The 20,533-nt window shown below is 34.9% G+C and overlaps 1 protein-coding gene across 1 annotated transcript; it reads left to right on the forward strand.

The window, feature by feature from the left end:
* Positions 1 to 1,494: 1,494 nt before the first annotated feature.
* On the forward strand, positions 1,495 to 20,282 carry vapb (VAMP (vesicle-associated membrane protein)-associated protein B and C). The gene is made up of 6 exons (XM_028003027.1): positions 1,495 to 1,749; positions 7,261 to 7,413; positions 12,880 to 12,983; positions 14,465 to 14,545; positions 15,287 to 15,463; positions 17,925 to 20,282. The coding sequence occupies exons 1-6, from the start codon at positions 1,692 to 1,694 to the stop codon at positions 18,078 to 18,080; spliced, it is 729 nt and encodes a 242-aa protein (XP_027858828.1). The 5' UTR covers positions 1,495 to 1,691; the 3' UTR covers positions 18,081 to 20,282.
* The last annotated feature ends 251 nt before the right edge of the window (positions 20,283 to 20,533 follow it).

Raw genomic sequence — 20,533 nt, forward strand, 5'->3', positions numbered from 1 at the left:
GCAATCTAAATGCCACATTCTCTTGTCTTTCCCATTTTGAAGAGTGGCAGAGAGAAATATACTCTTGTATCTTGTCATATTTTTTTGCCCCAGTGAAACAGAAAGTAACGTTCTTTATATGTTCTCCTTCACTGCAAAAACACAAATATTAACCAGTATTTTATCCAGTTTCTAGTGGGCATATCTTGTTACACTTGAAATAAGAAAAAACACAGTAGTGGCTATTCAGCAAGACACAGGAGCTTATTTTAAGTCAATCATTCTTGAATATTAATTAAAATAAATCAGGTCCACTGACAGATTTTTTCACTTATAACATTGGAAAAAGTTCTGCTATGAGTGAAAAATTCTACCAGCAGTTTTAGTACTTTTATGAATATTCAAGAATTATTGACTTCAAACAAGCTTCAATATCTTGCTGAAAAGTTACTTGTAAGTTTGTTGGAACAATGTTAGTGAAATAAAACAATCTAAATCTTTTTCTGCATTTAAAAGAAATAGAAAATTACTATGATGAAGTGATATGGGGTTGAATAAGCTCATGGTTTGTTGTGTATTTTTTTGTATATTTAAAATACGTTTTGATAGTCTTCTGAGGTGAATAGCTAATTTAGTTTATGTGAATATTGGGCATTCACAGTACAAACCAAAAGTTTGGACACACCTTTTAATTCACTGAGTTTCCTTTATTTTCATGACTATTGACATTGTAGATTCACACTGAAGGCATCAAAACTATGAATAACACATTTGGAAATATGAACTAAACAAAAAAGTGTAAAACAACTGAAAATAGCCCTTATATTCTAGTTTCTTCAAAGTAGCAACCTTTTGCTGTGATTACTGCTTTGCACACACTCTGCATTTTCTTGATGAGCTTCAAGAGGTAGTCACCTGAAATGGTTTTCACTTCATAGGTGAGCCCTGTCAGGTTAATAAGTGGGATTTCTTGCCTTATAAATAGTCACGAAAATAAAGAAAACCCATTGAATTAGAAGGTGTGTCCAAACGTTTGGTCTGTACTGTATAAGTTTATATTTTGTCTCTGCTCTTTTAGTTGCCACATTAACTATGTTTATTATTAAGTAAATGAAATAATAAATAAAATGAAAAATGAATGAAAATATTTCTTGTGCTACACTTCACAGTGCAATTATTTGTCCTGTCATTGTGGTTAAATAAAAAAGTTATGCTGTTTTATTATTTGAATGCTATGCATTCTATATTTTTCTTAAGTTAAAAATATTCACTGATTTATTAACATGCTGAATTAAAGACAGAAGTTGCAGCAGCACACTACAGAGTCTGTTTCAGCACTGAGGGTGACAGGGTGTAAACAGGTGTTTCATTCTGAAGCTGAAACCTGCACCTATCTGTTTGTTGGGTTCAGATTTCCTAAAGCCCCCAGCAGGGTGAAGGGCCCCCCCAGCCTTGGGTCCTCCCCAGGCCGGCATCACCCCTCCCCAGCCGGGCGGCTATGCAGAGGCAGTGACGTCACTAGGCTGACTCCCTTCCTGCTGCATCACAGCAGCCTTTAGCAGCTCTGGTAGTACTTGTGACCGCGGGGGACGGAATATACACCGCTAGTTCACAGAAAACAGCAGCCTTTAGCAGGTTTAACAACATCCTAACACGGGGCTAGGTGTCAGGAAGTGGTTGCAGTGCGATAACCCCGCTCCAGTTGTTGGGATATGGCCAGGCCGGAACAGGTTCTGCTCTTGGAGCCTCAGCACGAACTGAAATTCAGAGGTAAGAGGGGAGGGCCCCGGCTGTGGACGAGAGGAGGGGAGGGGGAGCTTCCTCTGCCAGCATGAAAATGGGGGGCAGTCCAGTGTAGGAATAACCAAAACGGAGAGAGGCTGCAGAACAGTTGTATTTTGACAGTATTGCTCTGTAAAGACCCAAGGCTTTTCTGAAAGGACTCATGCTAGGTGATCTGCTAGCTGGACTAGCTTTCGACGGTGAAGTTAGCTGGGCCTTGTCGCTCATTTTTTCTGCAGCAATCATATTTAAGAGTTAATGCATGAAACGCACACCTGTTAGCTTATAGAAGGTATTATTAATCTCTTGTGCGTAATAAGGCTTTGTGAAATGGTAAAAATGCTATACTCCACAGCTAAATCACCTCTAGCAATGATAGCTTAGTAGCATTAGCCTGCTCTCTGATTGGCCAGCCAGCTGTCATCTAATGACTTGACTGCACACAGGACGGGGACACTGGGCAGCTTCTGCTGTTTAACATCATTACCATTTACTGTTGAGGGTTCAGCAACAGTAGCAAACATCGTAGCTACGCTTGTATTGGGTTTAGAGATATCACGTTTAGGCCCAAATAATATTACATAAACTCTCATTGTACTCTACTTCAGCATGTTGCAGCAGAGTAAAAAGCTCTGACACAGCTCCAAATATTAAACTTTGGCTCTTGAAATGCACAAAGAGATAAGTTGATTTCTCAAGAAAATAAACTACTCAGACAATGATAGATATTTATAAGAGACACAGAAAAAAAGTTTTGAATAGTTATATCCACCATGTAATTGTGAAATATTTGCTTGAATGGGTTTAATGAATGATTCAAATCATTCATTAAATGATGTATTAATTATGTAATAATTAGGGATTGTTTTAGTTAGCATAAAAAATGCAAAAAGTTGAAATTTTAATGTGTTAAAAAGAAACATAAAGTCTAATCACGCTCCTATGCAATTCAATACTCAATCTTCAGTTAGATGAATTAAAATATCAATGAAAATGTTTAATTATTGCTACATTTGTCTTTTTGCACTAGCACTTATTGCAATTTTGTTGAGGACGTATTTAATGCACATCTTATTTTATCAACTACACAAAGTAATGTATGTCATGTATTTTCAATGTACAGGTGATTAGGATTTCAGAAATATGCAAAGATTTACAGATAATCATCATTCTTGATTAGCAATGATGACTCCAAACAAAGGAGACAATGGAGAATTTTAGAGTGAAAATGTGACTAACAGGCATTAAGTCTTATTAATGATATTCTTGGTATATCAGTTTTTAAGTCTGCAACACATCTGGTCAAAATTGTTTTAAATAACACAGTGGCAACTTTACCACATGCATGAAGAAAAAAATTGTTGTTTCACTTTTGCTGGGATCTTGTTATCACTTGAGCCACATGCCAGGTCGGGGTAACCGAAACCGAAGAAGAGGTGAAATGCGAGGTCATGTAATGGAATAAAATAGTCTATCTGTGTTTTGCAACTTCTTTATTCTTTTGACAGTCTCTCCTCTTAGCCTGAGGTCAGCTTATTTTTTCAACCTGGATGTGAATATAAAAAACATCACGATTTTATTTATTAAAAAAAAGTCCAAGTTTTGACTTTTGCACAACTTTTACCACACACTAAAATCTATCACACTATCATATTTTTGGCTCGAAGCAACCTCTCACATAGTTTACTTATTGGACACTAGTTTGTAGGACATGTATACAGTGTTGTACAAAAGCTGTAAAGCCTTAAACATAACCTTTTTTGTGGTTTAGCTAGTCACAATCATTATTTAAAGTGGCACTATTTTTGTTGATGCATTTGACATCAGCTTGCAAGGTATTTTCTTATTTGTTTGTGCTTACAGCCTCCCAGATGTAATGCCAGGGAGTAAAAACAGCAACCACTCCTACAAAGCCGCTTTTTATTTCTTTCTGCAGTTTTAATTGTTTTTTATAATTGTGGGCAACAATGTAATCCTATAAGTCTTTAAACCTTTGCACATGACTTTGCTGTTTTTTTATTTAATTGTGTTAATCTATGGTTCTGCACAAGACAGAAAGATTTCAGTCTTAGCACATGAGGTAATAACCACAAATCACATGCTCATAATTAATCCCTAAGTAGTTCTGTAGGCACACAGTGTGAAAACCCCGTGAATAAAGTTTAGACCGTTTAGCTTTGTTAATGACCTCTTGATTAAATATCTTAAATAATTAAGAAATGAACTTTCTCACCTTTGAACAGTTTTATTGTCAGCACAAACATTAATAATAATCCAAGGAAAAAAGTATTCGACTGTAAGATCTAGTTATGTATTATGTTTTCGTAAATATAATCTTTTCATAAGTCTTCAGCTTTTATTTATGGTTTTCATAAATTGGATTAGACCCAAAGTTACTTCCAGGAAGAAGTAGATCAGGTGTTACAGTATTTTGGATTGTTTCATTAAAGTTTATTTTTAGATGTCAAACCAAGATTATGAAGGTGTGAATTTACCTTTTGTCTTTGCTCAGAAAACAAAGGGAAGTATCAGTAGTTGATGTTTGCTGATCTGAAACTTTATCTTAAATCTGGTCTATGTCCATGTTTTTATCACTAAAAGTTTGCTTTACTCAGTTTCAAATTTTATACTCCGAGTAGCTGCCTCTATAGATAAAATATATTTGATTTGAGCAATAGGAGTAATTTATACTTGTTAATTAGGAAAACAAATAGTATTTTGTTAGCCGTAACATTTTTCACAACATAGAAGATCTGCAGACAGGGATTACTGTTGATATAATATATTAATTTTGTGTTGGCTACAAATAAACAAATAAGGATTTTATTACAAATATGTATATTTTAAAATAGTCTTCTAGAAGTTAAACATTACATTTAAAAACTGTTAGCCTGTAAACTGTATGTATGATCTTGCTATTTCATCTGCTTTCAAGTTTTAATCATAGATTTTTTTTATTGTTGCTTAGTCAATTATGAATTGTCTTTATCACTGTTATTTCGGGAGGGACTCATTTCAGTTTGTTAGTTCTCTGCCAATGTAGAAAACATTTCAACAAATACAATGCTATTTGTGCAGAAGGTGAAAGAAACATTCAGTATGCTGATAAGTTTCCAAGGAGACGTTGTTTGTTTTTGCTTTGTATTGTATTCATTTCAATGCTGCTTTTGTCCAATCGGAGCAAAAATTGGACAAACACATTTTTTTGATGAATTTAGTATGCTATGTTTCAGAATGAGAAAAACGAATCGTATTCACCCTAGTGGAAATAATTCTGAATTAGCATGATTATTATCTGATATAGCATGAAAACATATTCCTGTTAAGCACAGAAAAGTTGTTAGGACTAATTAACACAATTAAAGTTGAAACTCGTTAATGAAAAATACTCCACTGTTTTTTGATACTGTGGAAACCTTTTTTAAAGCACAGGGTTGCCTCTGACAACGATCAGAATATGTTCAACAGCTGGCCTCTTATTAAAACTAATAAGAAGCCAGGAATTTAGTACCCATTAGCTATTTTTTTCATATAGCTAATCCATAGATAAGCTAACACTTAGAAGTAGTAGTGTCCTTTATGGAAGCATTAATTTTGGATTCAGGTGGGCAAACCAGATTCAATGTAAACAAGGATCTGGTTTGTACAAAACGTTTAGTTTGTTTTGTAAAGGATCCAGCCAGTGAAAATGTATCCAGCAACAGGCCTGTTTTGTTTCTGTTTCTGGTTATATTTCATCATATTTTTTGTTTTATTCAGCAGAGTATGTTCCCACAGCTGCTCTACTTGTCAGCTTCCATGTGAGCACAACATTTGTTAATGTTTACTTATTATTAGTGCTAAATCCTTACCTACTGAACAGAGAAGTAAAAGAAGGGGGCTCACACTGCTGTGCTGTTATCAGTGGTGTTATTTTTATGTCTTCAGCTGTATTTTGACTTTTGACTGCGACAGGAGTTGCTGATAGATTATTACAGTTCATGATTCCCTTTAAATTTGACAAATAAGTTGGTCTTATTATTAACTTTGCCATGTATCCCTTTCTGGTGCTATATGATTTTTATGCTGCCTCTGCTTTTATATAATACAGGAAAAATCAGAGTAATTCAACTTGGTAAACTTGAATACTAAATAAAATCGTATTTCTTTGTGAAGGATGCATTAATGTCTGTTTTGACATTCATACTGTTCCGAAAGTGTTGTTTACTAAATTGTATATTTCTGTTTTATTTTAATTAAATTGATACCAGATTACTAGTAATCCACATTTTTGCTTTGTTATAGTTATGAATCTTGTGTAAATGGATGAGAAAAAGAGCATGAAGGGCCTGAAAGCTTTCTGTCAACCCCACATTTATCAGGATGTAAACTGTAATTTGACTCAAATTTTATTTATTCATGAAATTTTTATTTGTGTTTGCAAGGCCCTATTAAGTCCTTGAGGGTTTCCACGAAGGGTCATTTATTTCAGCTTTAAATTAACAACACAAGGTCTTTAAAGCATTTCAAGCTTGAGTCAGCCATCTTGCATTATTTACACAATATGGGACCAGTATACAAACTAAATGTGATGAGTTTTCTCTGCCAAATGAAACTGCTGTTTGTCATCATTTTTGAGATTTCATTGCCCCCAGCTTTAATACTTTAAATTACATTCAATTTCAAATCTTTTGCAAATAACAGGAATTTCTGTCTGTTCTACATTTAGGATTTAACTTTGTTACGAGAACAATGTTAATCCTGTTTAGCAATCTATATGAATAATTAATTAAATCTTCGCCAACCCTTTTAGATTAAGCGCTGTTTTTTTTTTTTCATGGACTCTTGTTTTCTGCGATATTGACAAATCTGTGCAACCTAATGCAGCTGGCCTTGGAGAGCCTTGTAGAGATGTGGGCTGCATCTATAATGATGCCTGTAGTTAATTGAAGCCAAAGTGCGTTAGCTGTCCTGTTTTTAGGTTTCACGATAAAAGAAGAATGTGATTTAGATTTATTTTTTCTGGATTACAGATACTTTTCAGTCCAGTTTATTAAAGCATGCATTTGTTTGAAATGGTTTTTTGTTATTTGATTGTTTTTCTCTTGCTGGTGTTTCCCCTGTAGCAGTAAATGATGGATGTATACTTTGATGAATCTTGATCATTTGCTTAGACTCAGGTTTTTTTTTTTTACTGTGTAGCTTAAAGACGTTCCGAACCTTTTGAGTTTGCGTGCCAGTTACAGTTTATTCTCCATCTGTCTTTTTTGATTTGTCTTGCTTTTCTAGCATTTGGCATTGCAGTAGTCTGACCAAGGAGTGGTATAAACCCGTTTGTGTGGTCGCTCAAATCATAACATCCCTAGCTATAAAATAAAAAGAATCTCTCTGCAGGTTTAGTTTATGTGTTTCTTCCCGAAAATTATTTCTCTCTTTTCTATTTTCTCTTATTTTTCCCAACCATTAAGATTACGTAAAGTTCATATTTTTACTGGTCTCTTCTGTTTACTTTTCTCTCAGGTCCGTTTTCAGACGTGGTCACCACAAATCTTAAGCTCTCCAACCCGACAGACAGGAATGTATGTTTTAAGGTCAAGACGACAGCGCCCCGCCGGTACTGTGTGCGGCCTAACAGCGGCATCATTGATGCAGGCACCTCAATCAATGTCTCTGGTAAGGATAAGTTAGTAGTACTGACTTGTTTGTTAGATTTTCCTTCAAGTTTCAGTGAACCCCAGCGTTTTTTTGTCTCTGGAACGTAACTCCAAATTTGCTTATTCTTGGATTTTTTTCGTAGTAAATCAAAATAAAATGGAGCGTAAGAAGATGAAATATGTAGGTGGAATTTATTGGCTGGTGTTTGCAAAGCAGCGGGTCCAAGAACACCATTTATTTTCCTTGCTACTGATTGGCTGTGCACTCAGGAGTGGGTGTTAGCTTATGTAGTTGTTCAAAGATGGCTTCAACTGTGCATATGTAACTTTATTTTATTTATTTGTTAAAATGTGTTAAAATGATTGTTATATCATGACCGTAGTTTGAGACAGGTAATCTGTGAAAAAAATTTACTTTTCTGCCTTCTGCCAGTGCTAACTAGAAACAACCAATCAGAGCCAGGAGGTGGATTTTAGTGCCGTCAATCAAACTTGTGTATGTGCTGCTGGGAGCCACTGCAGTTCATTGACTAGGATTAAAATATTGGATATTTAGTCAGTAACTATAAAATAATATAACACACCAGCATCTAATTATACAGCTCTTTGGATTGTCACAAGATTTGTTTTCCCAAGGATTTTCTCAAAAAAGCCAGGTAGTACAGCGAGTTCTACCAGACTGCTTTTCTACTCACTCTGTAGTAAAGAGACGAATGTTTCCATACTGTGACACCCCAACCAGATGCTCATTTTACAGCTTCCCCTATCTGGTGTCAACAACCCTAGACTGAGTTACTGCTGCTTGCTGTCAACAGTAGGTGACAAGCTGAGTCCCATCTCAGCTGCCATCAATTATTACCCTTATTAGGCTGAAAAGGGTCATCTTGGAGTCACAAAACAGGATTTCTTGCCTTAGAATGGAATTTTGTTGGCAAACTTAAAGGTGTGCTCTGTAACCAGTTTCTTTTTCCAGCAAGTACTCGGGCTTATATGGTGTTTTTAAAGCACTGCAGTTGACAGAACCATGAAATGTGGATTCTTGCATTTGAGTAAATGTACCTATTAAAAACAGAGCACATTGTTTTGATGGATACATCCAGATGGATTTAAGGTCTTTCATGCCTTTAAAAGTAAAAATAGTAAAATATTATCTATACTGACTATCTCAAATCATATTTGGCTAGACTTGTTTTACTAAATTTAATTGAAATTGTTGCTCCTTATGCTTTCTTTGTTTTAAAAAAGTCTAGGTTTAGCTCAGGATCTACATCGCTTGTTGCTTTTGGTGGCGATTTGGTACTAAAACACATAAAATCCAATTAAGCCTATTAATGTAAAGTCATAAGAGCTGCTGTGGGTTTGCAACATTTAGAAAATTGGAAACATCTGAATTCTAACATTTCACTTAATCTATATATTGAGTAATTTAGCAGTAAAAAATGTTTTGAATTGAGAAAGTTACTTATTTTCTCAAAATATGGTGTACAATTAAAATGCAATTAAGTGAGATTAATTATTTGCAGACTAATCCCAAGTAATTAAGTTAGAAATGTAATCCACTGAGCTGTTTGTGGATGCTGCTTGTGTGTCAGATTTATAGGTGCACCAGAAACATGCAAATAAAAATAAATAACATTTATGTAAGCGATTAATTACATTTAAACAGGTTGAAATGTATCAAAAATAATTAATCAAAATTAATGCATTAAAGTCCAAGCCCTAATATAATTATATATACTGCTTTGCTGTAACTATATGCTGAGTTTGACTGCGACCACAAGAATGTTGTTCATGACTGGTGTTAACATCTTCTAAATGGAAAAGTAGAACTTGACCATGTAAAAACATCCTTCATATCCACAACTATTAAAATGTATGTAACTCATTGTGAATGTTTTTATGACACAGTATAGGCTGCTCTGGATAGTGTTATCATTTCATTAGCTTGTCCTTACATTTATTTCCTGTGGGCTTTTTGTTTTGACTGAACCAGAGACTGATTCATCTGTCCAAGCTGAAATCTGAGTAGATATATACTCAATATATCAGCTCAAAAGTCTCCGAGTTATGTCTGATGTTTTCTAATAATCAGAGGGCGTACTAGCTCCATTTCAAGTCAAATATATTTTCATAACAAAGTTCAACGTATAAAGTGGAAGCCGATGACTTGTAGGTTATTTCTGTGTAGTCTCAGCACTTATTTCCCTTTCAGATTTAATTGACTAGGACAGTCTCAGAAGCACATAATCAGGGGAGTAAAGGCATTGTGCCCTTAGAAATCTGAATACATTTGGAGAGTTTGCTTTCACATTCTTGTTAGTTTTGTCTTCAGGTCAATGAAGACCTCTGTTCTTTGTCAAAAAGAACAGAGCTTTTTGACAAAGCTCTGTTCTTTAATCTCACACTGTATGCAACGTCTTTTGTAGATTTGATTTTCTGTTCACAAGTTTTTGCTTTGAACACAAATCTAAACCAAAGTAATGCTATTTGGACTGTGAGCTGACGAGACCAGCTGATGCACAGTATTTGGTCCATGTGTCTGAATTCAATCTGAATCTGAAATGAAACAAAACCGATTACGGTCTTTTTTGTGTTTTCAGAAATAGATTTTCTCTCTCTCTGTGACCGTTTGTAATTTTATTGCATACCCAGGGTATTGGAACACAAACAAATGAAAAGTGGCAGAGTCCTTATTCAATGCAAAAATTAAAATACAAAATCACTTTATCTATCCCAAAGGGAAATTAAACATTGTCATAACTCGTATCATCCAAGTATCTACAGAATGTTTTTGTGGATGGTGATGCTATGAGCAGGAAGCATTTTAGATAGCAGTCAGTCTTGCAACATATGTGAAGAGGCCTCTGAGTGAAGTATGTTAGTGCATGAAGGTTCATGACTGTCATAACATGCTAACACCTCAATTTCCAAGCACTAAATGCTTGGAAATTGTCTTGTTGGGTTGACAACTCAAGAACTTCTTCCTGTCATACTTCAAAATAAGACTCCTTAAAAAGTTTTAAATCTGGGAAACATCTTAAACGTATTTTACTAGACAGAATAAGAAAACTAGCATTCATGGAAGACCTGGTTATGCTCTTTAATGTTGTTTGATGTTTATCTTCTGTTTATCTTAGCTTCCAGGCGTAAAATCTTTACGTCTGAATGAATTGATTTGTGAATTAGACAACTATCTAACAAAATACTGCATTGTTTCAGTTGTCAGAAAGGGGAAAAGTGTTTTCTGTGCACCAGTTTCAGATTTTACAGACTTGTTGATGCAAATAAACCACTTTATGTCGGTCAGTTTCCACTTGTATAGACGTTCTGATTTAAGAGTTTATCCGTATAAATCTCTACACTAAGACATCACGTTATAGCAGCACTGTTTTCTTTTACTTTTGAATGCAGCTGCGATTTCAGTCTGTTTTGCCAAAACGTACATAACTTTTGATTTGAAACGTATCTCTTCATCTGCTGTTAAATAAACTCAAAAGAATATAAGTTGTATATCTTTTTTTACATCTTCTACTTTAGCTCAGGAGGTCAACTTACGTCATTGTGGAGTATTGAATATTAATTATACACGTAAACCATTCTGTTGATGCTTTTTTAGGGCTTCTTTTCAGGGTTGTTGTTTACCCAGCTGCTTTTGCTGTGCTTATTATATTTAGCTCCTGAGAGTTTCATAAAGTGCTAGTTCTGGCATTAGACTAGAGCAATAAATAACACAACTTAAAAAAGAAGCTCTTTTTGAGGTTTTATGACATTTTCTCATCTCAAACAATCTTTTTAACACTCTCCATTGTTACTCTAAAAAGCATTCATACTTTCCTGCCTCCATTCTCTGGTGTTGTCCCAGCGGACCCAAGCTAGATGGTTGTGCAAATTGGGTCTGACTGAAACAGGACATTCTCAATCTGTTCATGCCGTCTGTTTCTGATTTGCAATGTTGAGCCACATTGATTGCTGAAATGGTGCACAACTCTGCTCTTGGGAGCATTGGCATGTGCCATATATGAAAGTCATGCTGATATCCAGACCAGCTTTGAATATAGGTCATTTGTTTTCAGTGAAATTATAATAAAAATAATAATTTAAAAAATCCCACAAACATAGTGGATGTAGTCAGAAATATGGCTTCTGATTACATCCTGATTTAAAAGTTGGAGTCAAGGGAGGTAAATTATCCTCCATTTATAACCATTTTCATCTTTCCAGACCTCCGTTTGACGACACGAGTAAGTGATTACTGTAAATCATTTTTACAGCTTTAAAATACCTTCTCGGTGACATCAAATACTAGGAGGACTGATAAAGCGAGGGGCTGAGGAGAAATATTCTCCACACCTGCTTTTTGTTAGGGCAATATGTAATGTTTGGAAAGAAAAAGGCTTTAAAGTTGTTAGAAAGATTAGCCCCAGGGGTATCTGTTGGTCCATCACTGTATCATCATCATGGTAACAGAAACCAGTCATATTCACCACTTTTTCCATGTTGTACAAGTAGTCACAAAGCCTTTGACTTTTATGTAGACATGATGGACATTTCAAGCTGTAACAAATGCTGCCTGCGGTTCAGTTTTATCTGTTGATGCAAAAATAAATTCTATTTTTGATTTCCATGAGGCTGAGGGTGATAAATAAACTAAAGGCGTGAAAACAATACTCATACTCTGTGGGAGGAAAGGGTTCAGCATTACTTTGTTTTTCTTCCTTTCCTTTTACTTTTTTGAATAAACATTTTTATAAAAAGGAGAAAATAAGACAAAAATGTATCTTTGTTTTTATTAACCCACGAAACTAACATACACCATGCTGTGACTTTGGTCAGACAATAGAAACTAAAAAAGTAAAGCAATAAAATGTAAGAAAATAAATATAGTAATGGTAAGAAAGTACAATGGTTATAATTTTAAATAGTTTGTACATATCTAAGGTTTAGGGCAGGTACTTTAAAAAACATTTTTTTTTTACGAACTTTACATCTTATTTGTGTGACAAATAATGACATGTTGGAAATTGTGGTTCTGTGCACTTGAGGTTAGATTTAAATAATTTTAGAATCATTAATATTTTTAAACTCAAACTCGGTTCATAAAATTTTGATGCATTTATTTAGCAGGGAAAAGACAGATATTTCTGTCTAATCTGTCAAACATTGACAATAAAAAAAACTGTCCCATTTCATCTGCTGTCAGATTTATTGGTTGCATCACTATTCATAGGAAGGGATTTTTAAATCAAGCACAGTTATGTTTTATATTCAAAAAATGTTGCCAGTTCAAATAAAAGAAAATGAAAAATTATTATATTGAAAACAACTGTGTCTTTCTTCTTTCATCTCCAACCAAAATTCTTTTCAGATTTACTGCTGTGGCTTAAAAAAATTCCCTAAAGCAAATCTGAAATATATTGTGACTCACATAAGCTAGAGTAATGTTTTGCTCATTTTTTCTGTCACTGATTGTCCTTTTGTTTTTCAGTCATGTTGCAACCCTTTGAATACGACCCAAATGAAAAAAGTAAGCACAAGTTTATGGTCCAGTCCATGCTAGCACCTCCTGACATGACTGACATGGAGGGAGTGGTAAGTGTTTCTAATCATTCTTTGGTTGTAGTTTGGGAATATTTGCTCAAATACTGTCTGTATATCTAAACTATTTCTGCATTTTTTTTGTTCTGCAAACGTGGAAAACACATTAAAAACACTTAAACCATTACAGTATCATTTTTGTTTCTGGCTGGCATTCTCACTATCTTCATTAAGATAAAAAAGATTCTGAAGTTTTCCTAGTCATAATGTTTTTGCCGATTGTTTACACTGCTGTAGTGTAATCAATAGGCAAAATATCTAATATCTAGAAAAACAGACAAGGACACTAAACTGGTTTTATGTATTAAACTTTTCAAAAGCTAAAGAATTTTGAAGATTTAGTTCTTACTGTCAGAAGAAGTGGAATCTTGTTAAGACATCTGTTTTTACTTTGAGAGTTTTAAATATTTAAACGTTTTCTATATGATAACTTAAGTATTTGGTTTATCTTGATAAATAAAGCATTAATGTGTGATTATCTAAACTTTTATCTTATATTTACTAAAAGTGTATGACTATATTTAAAATGATGGAGTATCCATGTTCATCTTTCAAGTTGAAGACTTGTTACCCTTCTCTCACAGTAAAAAGTGAAATTCTATAGAAATCTGTAGGGATTTGACTTACTTCTATCTTTTTATGTTTTCACACCGTTAAACAAGGTCCTTCATTTTCCATCAAGCTGTGCTAAATTGTCAACTTTATTCCACGGAGGGAAAATTGTGACTCAGATCTGCCAAACTTTTCTAAATCTTACTCTTCAAACTGAACAAGTATGCCAGTATGAACATGTCTGTCATTTTTATTGTTAGGCTCAACAAATATAAAAGCAAAAAAAAAAATCTGTGACATTGTGGATTTTCAAACCTTTGCTGTGGTAGATTTGATTGGTTTCTCACGCAAGTATGACTCAAAATTAAGGAAATCGCGGCCGATTTATCTGTTCATTCAAACTTAGCAGAAGCGCTAAATTGAAAATTAGCTCCACTGTTAGCGCATTAGCAGAAGTGTGTCAACCATTGCAAATTATGATTTTAATACTAAGATTAAATATGTGCTTTTCATAAACAAAACACAAATTTTGTTTACCAGTTCTGAGCATCATGAACTGGTTCAAATAAATACAAATATCTATTATTAATGTCACTGTTATTGGTTATTAATAATACCAATATTAATCTATTTTTTTGTTTTTGTTATGGTACATATATATATATATTTTATTTTAAATCTGTCTAATATATTATTGGTAAAATAAGTGATTTTTAACAGTCTGTGTGGTTAATTTTGCTAATGTAATATTTCTTGTGCTGCTGGCTGTTCATTATAACTCTGGTTATTTATCATATTAATTGTTTAATAAGCCTAAAGGCTTATTAAAGAGAGCTTATTAGGAGACATGTGTTATCTAATAACTCAAGTTTCTTACCAATGACTTTATAATAAAAACATTCCCTATATTTTTCTGTCTGCAGTGGAAAGAAGCAAAGCCAGAGGAGTTGATGGACTCTAAGCTGAGATGTGTTTTTGAGATGCCAATGGAGAATGAAAAAACGGTGAGCTCTTGTACTTTTTGCTTTGCTTTATTGTGCATGCTGATTGTGTCACTACATATAATTCAAACTGTTGTACTACGGTATAGTTTTATTTAACATTTCTACAACATTTAATATATACTTTTACAAGGAGAGGCTGCTTATTTATTTTCTTTTTGCCCTCTCAGGTTTCTTTTTCAAAATTACAAGTTTTGGTTGTCAATTATTTTTCCATTTCCTCTTGTGTTTCTTCACCTTTTCTTACAACAACCATACTTTAACTCAAACAGCCTTTAAGAAAGTCACTTTGTTTTAGTCTTACATGTAGTTTATTTTTGTTGTGGTTCTTCCTTGGCCACCTGATTCCGTTCAGCTGTATACACAGCATTTCATCAGAGATAGCAGCTTAGCCTAACAGCTTCTTGCACACAAGGAGCAAAAACAACCTTCAGTAGTTGTTTTGAATTAGTTTTGACCTACATGAGACATTTGCTGGGCTCCCAGTAGGGGCTGTGTGCCATGGAGTGTTTAAGGCAGACATAATGGTGATGGAAACCAGCTTGATCCTCTTATGAAAGGCGAACTCCTCTAAAAAGGTGTCTGTGTCTTTCTACCGTTGTAAGTGAACAGTGTTAAAGTTCCCAAATGTAAACAGATGGTTCTAACTTTGTGCCAGGCGACTTAGATGTTGTTGGGAATCTCAGTGTAAACATTTTAGCAGCAGTTTACTGATTGCATCAACTCTCCGTAACCCACTTACAGCATGATATGGAGTCCAACAAGATGTCGTCGAGCTTGCTGAAGTCAGAGTCATCTGCGCTGCCTGTGAAGTCGCTGAGCTCCACCCTGGACGACGGAGAAGTAAAAAAGATTATGGAGGAGTGCAAGAGGCTGCAGATGGAGGCTCAGAGGCTACGGGAAGAAAACAAACAGATTAGAGTGAGTAAAACAGCTCAAAAGACAAGAATTACTTCATTCCTTCTCGTCCTCCTTGATTCTCTTGTCCATTTCTCAAAGGCTCACTAGTCAATAGATAGACAGGAAACTTCAGTTTGTTCAATTCAAACAATACTTTATTGAGCCCAAGGGGAAATTAAATAAAGTTTAAAAATGCTTGGCTAAAAGGTTGTTTTAATTGTGGTTTAAAATTTATTCTTTGTTTTGAAGACTGGGACATCCAGTCTAAATAATGAACATTGTTGGTTTTTCAAACCAGAGTGTCAAATGATAAAATATGTTTGGATGCTTCTGATCAACGAGCTCAGTTATTTAAAGGATTTAAAGTTGGTTTCAAACTCTGAACTCCATTTATGTTAAGTCTCTCCAAATTTATCTTAGTTTTTTTTAAACATTTCTAAGGAAAACTGCTTGACATCCATCCTTCCATCAAGATTATTTTAAATAAGATCTTGGCTAGCATTAGATCAGCTAAAGGGATCTTTTAGATCTGTCTTATGTTCTTTTTTGTTTTTAAGAGAGAGTTTTTCAACTTTTATTAATGACATTATCAATCCAAGAAATGACATGTTGTGTGTATATATATATATATATATAACTCTTTTACACAACATTAGAAACACATTAAAAGATAGAAATAAACAAATAATTCAATTGCTTTTTAAATAAGAAAATAATTTATTGCCTAAAATGCAATAACATAGTATTCCTTAAGTGTATGTTTTATTATTTGCAGCAAAGGATGCATCAGCAGCTAAAAAAAAAAAGCTTCTAACATCAATATATGAAAAGTTTGGCCCTTTCTTTTTGACTGATTATTTTTTGAATTCACTAACTAATAAATGGAGAGAGTTTTTTTAATAATGTGAATCAGGTGAAACTAAAACTATGCCACTTGATGAGTTTTGGGTAGAACATATTTTCAGACAAACGTTTCTTTTCTTAAATTCAAAATCTACATATTTTTTCTACAATTTTGTGTATGTTGCTCCCTCAGAAAATGGCTTTGTTTGCGTCTGTACACTCAAAATAATGATTAATCAATAACTAAACTAGTTATTTCAACAATCGATTAATAAAGATTAATAAAGATTAATCTGATTAATCCGACTAATTGTTTCAGCCCCAGTCTTGAGTGTCTGAGAAATCATGAAAGCAACTTAATAAGCCTAAATGTTCTCATGTGTGCTGCGTATAAAACCAAACGGCGGAAATTAATCCTGTATCCTAAATGAAAGACAGATTGAACAAATAAACTTTTCATCAAAAGTTTATATGACTTCAATAAACCGTCATTTTGGTACTGATTAATAATCACGGTAAAGTAAAGCAAATGAATTGGCTTGTTGAGTCAAAGAAAGCGGAGAGCCCTCCACCCTTCGACAGCTATTCAAAGCCCAGTTTTGCAATAAGTAATTTAAATCAATGAGCCTGCTATCAGTCACAACTATCGATGAGGTAAGTTTTGAAAAGGAGTTTTGTAAAAGTCGGGCTGGGCATGAGTCACACACGCTCCCACCAGGCTGCCAAGAAAGAGTCGGCCTCCTCTCTAACATCACCACCATCCCTCCCTTTAAGGTTTTGCCAGAGGCAGAGTGATTGTTGGCTGGTCCTGCGGCTCAGATTAAACTAACAGAGCGCCTCGACCCCGCCCCACCCGCTGCTGGGAAATGAAGTGTGTTAAAGCCTGGCGCCTTGTGTGTTCCTCAGGGGATTGGTTCGGATGAAACTTTAAGCAGATCCTATTTCTTTGAGCTGATAAATAAACTCTTTTCTAGGGCTGGGCGATATGACTTGAAAAAATATCAGATCTTTTCCAGAATGAAAGTTACAGAAAATATTTTCAAAAAGTGGTTTTCATTTTAATAATTCTTTCTGTCAGTTGTCCGACAGAGTATTAGGGCCGGATTACGAGAATTTTTGTTTAATTCTGAGAATATACTAGGGGTAATAGGGGCGATATGGACTTAAATTTTTATCACAATATTTTTTGGTGATAATGTGACCATAAGAACTATTTATTATTTCTTTTTTACCTAACTGTATGGCTGTGACTACATCAATCATACCTCCGAAAACATGAAAAACATGTCGATTCATAATACATTTCTTTAGGACACCAATCACTTAAAGAAGTGTGAATTAAATGCACACAGTAACTGCATTTAAACATATTTTAAATTTTATTGATATTTATTGATTCTGTTGTTGAACAGTGGAGAAAATAAACTAGCAATATGGACAGTTTTGGAGGCTTTTAAATATTGTTAATTGACATTTTATTGCGACAATGATGCACCAAAATTCATCAAAATTTATCACGATAAATGATGAACGGTGCAATAAATGTCCACCCCAGTCATAATATTAGCAGAAAAACTGTCTAACCGGACATTTTTTTAACCTCTTCCTCTGTTTCTCTTCCTTCTCCGACCCGATGCAGGAAGATGATGGTTACCGGATGAGGAAGAGCAACATCATGTCATCCCAGCATGCCTCAGGCTCCATGAAGAGGGAGGAAGGTTTGAGTGCCCGCTCCGTGGCCCTCATCCTGCTCTTCTTCATCGTCGGCGTCATTGTGGGGAAGTTGGTGTTGTAGAGCACAACACTTCGGTCAGCCGCAGCATGCTTTCATGGTGGATGAAAATACACACAGGAGCTGGGATTTTTGGATCAGAATGCCATATTTGCTGGTTGGGGTGGGTGGGGGTGGGGTGGGGCGGTACTAGTTTTGATTCAGTCCCATTTATGTAAAAAGTTTAAATTTAAAAGGGTAATCTATGAGAGAAAAAGAGGGAAAAAAATGACTCATCTTAAGAACAAACACCTCTGTAATCATCGCATAATCCTTCTGGCCTTCTTCCCAAAGTTTCATGTATTCAGATGATTTGTTTCAGGGGTTTGTGGGGAAACAGATTCATAATTTAACTGGTAATTCAGTTCAGTGAGTCTTCTAACAACGAGCGAGATAGCGTCGATGCGACCGGTCAGATTGCTGCTGTGCGAATGTCGTTTTATTTGATTAGACTGACTTTCTTTTTCTAATTGATGCACGCCAGAGCCAATCTTCTCCGACATGTGACGACTCCACCGCACAGTAAATCCTGCTTTTCCTTCCGGTGGAACCCTGTTTTTAAAGGAAGGGAGGACCCAAAAGGTCAGGGGTCACGCACAGGGCTACAACAGTCTTCTCCAGTCTAAGGCTTTGTAAAATCTCGTCTTTGATTGTGGAACAGCTTTGATGTGTGTAAGAAACACTACAACGGGTGTTTTATTTCCTCATGCCCTTTTTTTTTTGTTTTGTTGCCCTAATTTATTCCCGCCACCTGTCAATCACTGCTCACCACATCCTCACTTGTCAGAGGAGGATGTTTGCATGCATTCACACGAGTGTTGCATCTGAACTTTTGAATCTAATTTAATTGCTTTTGTCATTTGACTGTAGATTTGCACAATTTAATTGCTGTTTTTTTCTCCTTCTTTCTCCTTTGTCCTTTTTTCTTGCAGTTCTTTTGTTTTATGTTATATATATTTTTTCTTTGGTTGGAGGTAAAGCAGTCAAAAGTATTTCAGCAAACTGAAGTGACGTTTGGATCGTTTCTGTAAATCGATATGAAAGCTTTGCCTTGTGACCTGTTGGGGCAAGTTATTCTCAGGCCAAGATGGAGGTACAATTACAGTACATAATAGACTGAAGGAGATCAAATGGCTTTCCCTGACATCAGCAGGATCAGGGTCCTGAATGTGAGGGGGAAACTACTTTTTTCAGCTCTTGTTTTCCTCCTTCTCATTGTGACATTTGTTGACATTCTGTCTTATTTCTGGCAAATTGCATGTTAAAAAAACAAAAAAATACACGCCTTTGTTGAGTTTTTTGTTTAGTTATTTTTGTGAATTCATCTCTGCATTGCATCACGAACATTGTAATGCACTAAACTGAAAAGGATCACTGATTCTTCTGCAGCTGATTTGCAGGGAATGAATGCAGTCGGGCTATAACTTGGGGGACCATGTTCACAAATCATCTTCAAATTCATATTCTGTGGTAGACGAGTGTCTTTTTTTAGTTGTCATTCTTTGAAGGAAAAATAAGCAGCTGGTGATATTTATCTTCATCTGTACAAATGAAATAATCAGAAAAAGGTTGACAAAAACTTTCTTTCAGTTCACATTTGCTGAGAAATAAAGAAAATGTCAGAAATGTTCTATTTTTTTCTTCTGTTGAGTGGAGGGAAAGTTAGTATGGATCTGATTGGTTAGTAAGTAAGTGGAAATAAACATGAGTTTGTGTTTTTACTGTATCTCTGAGGTTTTTGGGTTGAGGATCACTTTCTGCTTTGAAGGGAGGGCAGAGCAGACTGGAGCTACAGTTCAGTCTCTAGTGTTTCCACAAAGTTGTTCTTTAGTTCTATCCAGTTTGGAGCGTCCAAATGTTTGGCACTTTTAAAAACACCAGATTATAACTTGGTAATCAAATGTGTAAATTTGACTGATGCTGTAAATTTCACTGTATGGAACTGACCAAATAAAGCAGTTATGTGTGAACACTAACGGATTCGGGCCTGGTTGTAAGATGTTCTATGCTGAACCTTCCTGAAGTCTCCGAACATCACCGTGATCATTGTAAGCACTCAAACTGTTTTGTATGTATATAAATAAAAAGTCTATCTGAGAAGAGGATTAAAATTCTTAGTGGAGTAGTCTGGTGTAAAACAAACAAAAAAAAACAAAAAAATCCAACCCGACCTGGTTGGACTATGTAGCATCTTAATAAATTAAATGAATAAAGCTTCTTCCTAAATGTGTGAAGTTATTTTCTGTTAAACATTGAAGCTTTATTACTGACTCAGAACACCAGAAAATAATTTTTAGTTTAAAAAAAAGTTATGTGAAGAGAGATTATTATGGGATTAGAGAGACACAGCACTTAAAGAAAGTTTGCTGAGTAACAGTACTAAGTGAGCTCAAAATGTTTTTCTAAGCTTATTTTTTATTGTGATTGATAAAACTCATGAAACACTGAGCCAGGTTTTGCTGGAGGTTTCTTCCTGT

Source organism: Xiphophorus couchianus, chromosome 20 (genome assembly GCF_001444195.1).
Source record: "Xiphophorus couchianus chromosome 20, X_couchianus-1.0, whole genome shotgun sequence".
In the NCBI taxonomy this organism is placed as follows: Eukaryota; Metazoa; Chordata; class Actinopteri; order Cyprinodontiformes; family Poeciliidae; genus Xiphophorus; species Xiphophorus couchianus.

Excerpts from the sequence above, each read along its gene's own strand:
- vapb (XM_028003027.1), top strand. The coding sequence starts at position 1,692 with ATGGCCAGGCCGGAACAGGTTCTGCTCTTGGAGCCTCAGCACGAACTG. Across the intron at positions 1,750-7,260 it reads GCACGAACTGAAATTCAGAG|GTCCGTTTTCAGACGTGGTC; the intron begins GTAAGAGGGGAG and ends CTTTTCTCTCAG. Across the intron at positions 12,984-14,464 it reads TGACTGACATGGAGGGAGTG|TGGAAAGAAGCAAAGCCAGA; the intron begins GTAAGTGTTTCT and ends TTCTGTCTGCAG.